Raw genomic sequence first — 7068 nt, 5'->3', positions numbered from 1 at the left:
TGAAATCTGTACATGACGAGAATAAGCCATCATAACATACATAATATTGTAGTGCAGGTTGGAAAACCACGAGTTTCACAAAATACATAAAGCATGTAAAAGGTTAACAACCTTTAGGTATTAGCCGAAAAACATCAGCATTTCCTGAAGAGCTGCACATTGGCCCACTTGTCTTAGGTAACACATTTTCTAAATGGAAGTTAAACTTCATAAATATGCACGGATTTTTTATTAGTGTACATCAATAAAATCCAAAATCAACCAACCAGAAAACATGCTAGTTTACAGGGTGATGATATAAATGTTAAAATAAATTGTCTGTCATTTAGAGCATGCGTAATATCTAGCCTTGATACCTTATTATATACACACAATTAATTGATTCATAATGGTTGTAAAAGCCTACGTATACAATTACACATTTCATTGCACGAAAATGTAAAGGAAATATATACAATACAGTATACGTATTTGCTACCATGAGATCACACCCAGCCAGTTTAACCAGGATGGTTGCCAGAAGCTGTAATTAGTGATGTATGTCCGAGTGTCAACTCTCAAGCAAAACAAAATCACCTTGGCCTCATCGTCCTCATTCCACACGACCAATCCCTCAATTAACCTCTGGTCGTTGGACAAGCGTTGATATAGAGTATACGTTTATAGCGATGTATTTACACATTCATCGCCAACAAAACTCACGCCGATAGGGCAATGTGCTCATAAGTGTGAGGTTGTAAATCATGATCAAGTTTGATTTAGCCCATCGCCCCTCTCGGGTCAGTAAATTGAGCACTAAATGACTGCTTAATTATGGAAAGTAAACGGTGGTTGTTCGATGGCTGAGGACCACTAATAAGTGCTAAAAAACAAGCATCACAATGGATCACTTGTAGCAAAGAAACTTGCAGTGTGTAGATGATATATGTTTGTTCGTGCAGAAGGTATTGCAACTTTTGGCAGTTTTAGGCACCAAGACTGGACACTGGACCGAACATGAGCTTACTTAAAACAGAGTGCATGGCATTGATTATGGATGCTCCCTTTCCTTCACCTCTATCAGTTAAAAAGTGGAGGTAGTGGCAGACTATGTATTTAGGTAGTAATGTGCGTAAAATAGGGTGTTGTGAAAAGGAAATCCGCAGGCATTGAAATCATAAAAAAACATTTAGAAGAGTATTCAAACTTCCTTTTAAATAAACTTGTGACCTTTGAAAATTTGCACATGTGCAAGATGCTATGTCTTGGTGGACAATCGTTAACGGCATTAGCACGATTGGTTACGTACGGTGCAAAATAAGTTCAGCATACGAAAGAAGAATGAACATGGAAGTCATCAGGAGAGAGAAGAGCTGAAGTGGACACAATCTCCGAGTGCACGGCTTGATGAACGGGGACGCCGCAGGAGGAGGGAACCGACCAAGAGACAGGCAGAGCGTCGCAATGTTGGAAGGAGACGAAGGAAGGGGGTGCTTGTGGAAATGAAGGTTACCGAGGACAAGCAATGGAGGCGGCACCCACAGGTCAGCGACCAACGTGAAGAGTGAAGGGAACGCGTTTGGCCCGTGGGCAACCAGTCTCAGTGCTTGAGGCCTCTATTAAAATCCAGCCTGAACGCGCTGCCCCCCTCTCTCCTTGTGTATCGTCATTCTGTGTAATCCTGCCCTGCCTGCCGACTTTCTATTGTATACACGCACACATTGTGTCAGGGCATAAAAACTAGACATATTTGCTTTCATAAATTGTACGTGGTATTTTGCAGTGATTATATTTGCTTTTGAGCTTTACATTTGTATAGTTTTGCTAAAAATACTGAAAGTTAGGCAATCAACCATGACCCACCCTCATATAGCCCTATTATGCACAGGTTGGAAATTTTGCAGCTATTTTTAGGGCAAGGCACTTGTACTTGAGCTATGGTCTACAGCCTTACACCACTCGTAATACGGCTGAAATCAGTGCAAGGCTGCACCGTGATGTTTACCACCAGCAACAATGGATGCGTCCAGTGATCTGCTTTTCGTTACCTGTGCCCGACGTTCGAGCGAGGCTAGGCGTTTGAGACTAATACCGTGCGTGGTTCGTCAGCCTTCACCACTTTCCAACGTCAGAGGAGAGCAGGGTCACGTGTGCTTGCGTTGACTCTCGCGTTGGCGGAAGAGGCGGAGGCGCTCGTTAAAGGGCAGCGTCTCCACGCCGGGAGCCGCGTCCTGCTCGGCCTCACTGCGCGGTGCACACAGCAGCAGCACGTGGTCGTCAGCGTGCGCGCCGCAATGCGACCACCCCACACATGCGGCCGTGCTCGAGGCAGGTCTCCGTTCGTAGGCATGGCTTGAATCAGCCTCGGGTCTAGATCCAGTGAGCCGGCTTAAAGCCACACTTTACTTCAGAATAGTGAATATATATACTGGAGGAATCCGATAAGCTATAAAGCTCTTTTTCACAGATGTCCAACTTGAGCCGGCTCTGAGCATAGTCCCAGCCACACTCAGGATTCCCGTGGGCCCAGCCTCGCTCAGTTGAGCGTGAGCTGAGCCAGAGCCAAGCTGCGACTGAGAAAATTGTGACGAGTGTTCACTCTCGCACAAACTTGCAAACTCTTGTATACGTTGTACTCCAATTATTGCCCATTTTCATATTTCCTAAATCACATATGCATTTAATGCAATATACCCAGTTGTCATCGAAACAAATTATTTCATGATACTGCGTTGGCAGTGGTGCGCAAACACGAACAACTAAAAACCTCAACACGTTCTTCAATATTCTTTGGGTCTTTCAGTAAAGTCACGTAGATAGGTTCAAACAAATCTATCTTTATTTAACTTTACCGAAAGACCCAAAGAATATGAATTCCTGCAGTCACGAAAGCTTTAAGTCAAGGCATTCTTCAATAACATTGGCTTCAAAAGTCTAATAGGTGACGTTTCAGCCAATGGCCCTTTACAGGACATAGCTTATTCCTCTCTGGCCTCTGCGTGAAGGGCCAATTCTTAGTAAAAGGGAATTATCGCTTTCCTATAATTTGCTTTAACCTGACCAAACAACTTAAACCTCACTATAAAGTACACATTTTTTTAAAGGAACCATTACATATATTTTTTACGTTTAATTTTAAGACTCCTTCACAGAACAATGTCAAACTGTTTAAATACTGTTGGATCATTTGGTCTTCAACGTATCATCTGCATTGCTCACCTGGGGGAGGGGGGGTGCTGACGGTGAGGAGAGTCTCTGGAATCTTGGTGTTCATCACCCATCGAGGACAATTTGCCTGCAGAACCTTCAGGCTTTGAATGCTGTTGCCGTAGTATGTGTGGCTTGTAAACGCCAGATCTCATGAACTTGCCGGATTGCTGAACTACTGGTTGAGGCTCAGATGTCAGGCTTTTGGGTTTTACAGCCAATGGTGGACGAGGCTCATGCTGCCCTGAGCCTTTACTTGGGTTCAGCCTCAGCCCTGAGATTTTTTGTGCTCGAAAAGAGTCTCTCTTGTCCAGGACCTGCAAGTCCGTTCGAGCAGTGCCCTCCCTCACGTCCACCACTCTCATCGGTCGACCGTCTCTCAGGGATGATCGTCCCAAAGCCCAGGACACATCCCCTGGGTCCTGAGGAGCAGAGCTATATGTCCTGAGAGTATGGGCTGTTACTCGAGAAAATTTGACGTCATCTGAATGCTCATGGGAGTGTCCCCCATTACAAGGAACGCATTCATGAGCCGATCCCACCTCAGTTGTCCTTTCTACCCAGGGCGAATCATCAACCAGCAGGATAGATGGTGATGGAGGGGGTGGGAAGGCCGACTCTGTGAACATCTCAGCTTCTAAAGGCAGGGGCAATGATGGAGGTAATGGTGGGACCTTCAAGGAATGCACTGCTCGTATTTCACTAGAACTCGAGGACGTGGTATCTAAAAGTGGACTCTCTAGATATCTATCAAGCTGACTGTGGATTAAGTTTTCCCAATGAGTATCAATAGTTTGATCGACTGGGCTCAATTGAAAATTATTTAGAACCCTGTCATCGGCAGTTTGCTCCGGTTTATTAGCATAAGCGTTGGAAATTTCACCTTTGGGCACATCATGAGGTTTATCATCGCCCTGCTGTGGTGAAGCTCCAGGATTTATTTCGGCAGGAAAAGCGATATCTGCATGTGTTTTAAAATCACTACACAATTGTCTTCCTGGTAGAACAAAGGGGGTTTGTGAAGATGGCTGAGATCTCAGTGGAGGATGAGAACTGTTGTTTTTGTTTGGTTCATTCTGCCTCGCATCCTTGCTGTGCACCACCTCCGCGGGGAGCTCGCGCCCCTCAGGATGCCGACTAAGCTCTTCGGCCATGCCTCTCTCCGATGCTCCGTGAGGGTCCATGGCCTCAATGGAAGGGTGGAATGCAACTTGTTTCAAGTGTGGAGAGTATTCAGGAGCTTGTTGAATGTCATTGAAAAACATAACCTCTACATCTCTATGAGTTTCATCCAAGTAACAATCTAAAGGTGATCTATTATTTTGCATCAAAGCAACATGCCACTGAGAGTCGGCATCTCCACTTGACCGAGTTAGTTCAACTTTTGGAGGACTTTGCTTTGACTCAAGCTGGTCACTTGTCATTTGAATATTTTCCTGTGAAAAATGTCCCGTAAAACTTGATGTATGTCTTGTAAAATTATTGGAAGGACCAGAACTGAAATTGGTCAAACCTTTGGCCTTCGTATCTGCTTCGAAGTGTGAGTTAACCATTGAAGAAGATATTTCCAAGTTTCCTTGACTAAATTCACGAACCTTAGGTTCTGTCGATGCAGGGTCAGGGCTCACGCGGAGTTGGCTATGTTGCAAGTGTTCATTGGGAGCCACAAACTGATAGGTTTGCGGTGCAAAGGGCACGGTGGCACTAGGCAGCTGTGAGACAACGGGGCCTGTGGCCTGTGCTTCCCAGGACTCCTCCGTCTCCCGCAGAGCTAGGGTGAGCGTCTCGGTCGTTACGCGTGGAAGCCCACGGGAGCGCGACTTCCTGTGCGCATCACTTCGCTGCGACGTCCCTCCATCTGAGACGACTTTAGACTTCATTTCGTCAGCAATATCTGCTGTGGTGTGTTGAGGAGTTATGGGGCCTGCAGAATGTATTCCATGCGATCTAAAAATGGGCAATTTCCCTCCAGTTGTGAGTGATGGCTCTGGCCCTGCTGAAGCTTTTGTTTCATTCCAGTATGGGGAGAGGCGACTGGGATCTTCGTTGCCTCCTGGTACTTGAACCTTCATGTCCACCTTTTCTACAAACTGGGGTTTCATTCCATCTTCTGCAAACTTTTGCATTGTAGAACTTGGCGACTGATCGATACATTCACTCTCTTTAGCAGCAGACATGTTTACATGCTGGTCCCGTTTATTTTTAATCATGGGCAATACCTCTACATCATCATGGGATACCTGAACGTTTCTAGCAAGCTGTCTAGTTTGTTCCACTGCAATTATTTTGTTATGTGTGGGTTTTTGTATTGCGTCCATAGCACCCAAAGCATTTCTCTCGGGGTTTCTGATGTGTGTTGAGAAATGTTGCTCAGTTGCTGTGGATTGCTGGGCATTTCCAGGCCACATCTCCTCAGAGATGGAAGAAAGTACATCAGGGATGACTCTACAGGAGGTTCGCCTTGTGCCTTTTGATTCGCCAGTGCTCGCTCCAGTGAACCCAGGCGCGTGGCGTCTTGCGGGCTCGTGGGGCTGCTGCTGCTGCCGGGGCCTGCAGGAAGGGTCCTCCACTCCGCTCTCTCCCACTAAACGATCACAATCACAAGGGAATTCATTGCGCAATTCTGCTGTCTCGTGTGGACCTGCAGTTTGTTTGTGTGGTGATAACATGTGACTAAGGATCGGTACACATTGATTTTCACTGCCATTTTCCACAAAGTGAACGGTACTTTGTAAGTCATATGGATTTGCGTTAAAGTCATCTGGGTTTGTTTGTGTTGTGGGTAAACCCTGGTGCACAGCATTGAGAGTCTGGTCCATATTCTTTGAGAAGTTTAGGATGGGCTCGAAGAAGCCTCTCTGCAGGAGCTGATTGAGATTCCCATCGGAGGCTGAAGAGAATCCTGTAGAAAACCTCGAGGCGGGAACCGGGGAGCTTCGTTCGGCCTCCTGGGGGACAGGTGCCCGGAACAACAGTGGGCGGAAACCCCCTGCTGCTAAATCGGGGTCTAGTTCTGGGGAGAGACCACTTGGGGACTGGGCAGAGTGAGGGCCCGCAGGAGGCTCTGTGTAGGAGACCGATCCCATCGGTGCCTCCATCTCTACCTGAGACTCCACGAGTGACTGCTGGGAATCAAAACCACCTGAGTGCGGCCCAGATTGAGGGGGATAAGTGGGTGACTGCAGGGCTTTCAATTGTGGCACTGTGTGCTGAGTGACTGAGAATGAGGAGTTATGCCGTTCACCATCACTTCTCATGTTTACATTAACGCCAGGTATTGTGGATTTAAACGGAGGTTTTGGTTCTCCAGTAGGTGACAGATGAGTCGTTCTTTCTCTGCCGCCAACTGGTGCTCCAGCTGAGGTCACAAACGAAAGTGGACTTGACTGAGGTTGTCGCTGTTTTGAGTTTGGGTGCAAAGGTAATTTGTGAAGTGTCTGGCTTGTGCCCAGATGAACCGCCTCCATTTGGTTTGGCTCCGGAGAATGTCTACGCTGCTCCCAGGGATCCAGGCTGCGGTCAGACCAGGGTGGCAGCGCTTGTCCGAGCCGGGCTTGGAGCGCTGGGTGCGTGTACTGGCCCTGTGTCACCAGGGTGTCTGAAGAGAGCTCCAACATGGATGCCGCCGGCCTGAACGCTGAAGACTGCAACATAAAACATCAGGCAGTGTGCTCAGCCAATGAGATTGTGTCTTTGGCTCAAATCCACAAGCAAGAGCCGCCCGCTTACATGCAATCATCGCTACATAAATAAGGCAGTGGTAAAATAAAAAAAATAAAAAAAACAAAGTTCCAGTGTCCTCATGCATCTGAGTTGCAGACATGCAAAGAGACCAATAGACGTACACAGACTTGCATAGACCCACAGAGATATCTAGGGTTT

The 7068-nt window shown here is 46.8% G+C and overlaps 1 protein-coding gene across 2 annotated transcripts in view; it reads right to left on the bottom strand.

The window, feature by feature from the left end:
• Nucleotides 1-210: 210 nt before the first annotated feature.
• Nucleotides 211-7068, bottom strand: part of LOC144729548 (afadin-like) — a 30903-nt gene continuing 24045 nt past the window's right edge. For both annotated transcript variants that reach the window (XM_078609873.1, XM_078609874.1), the window contains exons 24-25: nucleotides 3199-6830; nucleotides 211-2223 (exon numbers count right to left, since the gene is read on the bottom strand). In XM_078609873.1, coding sequence (XP_078465999.1) covers nucleotides 2124-2223; nucleotides 3199-6830 — 3732 coding nt within the window. In that variant the 3' untranslated portion in view covers nucleotides 211-2123. The remainder of the gene's footprint in view (nucleotides 2224-3198; nucleotides 6831-7068) is intronic.

The sequence above is a fragment of the Lampetra planeri genome, chromosome 33 (genome assembly GCF_965212315.1).
Source record: "Lampetra planeri chromosome 33, kcLamPlan1.2.h2, whole genome shotgun sequence".
Taxonomy (NCBI): domain Eukaryota; kingdom Metazoa; phylum Chordata; class Hyperoartia; order Petromyzontiformes; family Petromyzontidae; genus Lampetra; species Lampetra planeri.
This window is presented reverse-complemented; position numbering and strand designations above follow the sequence as displayed.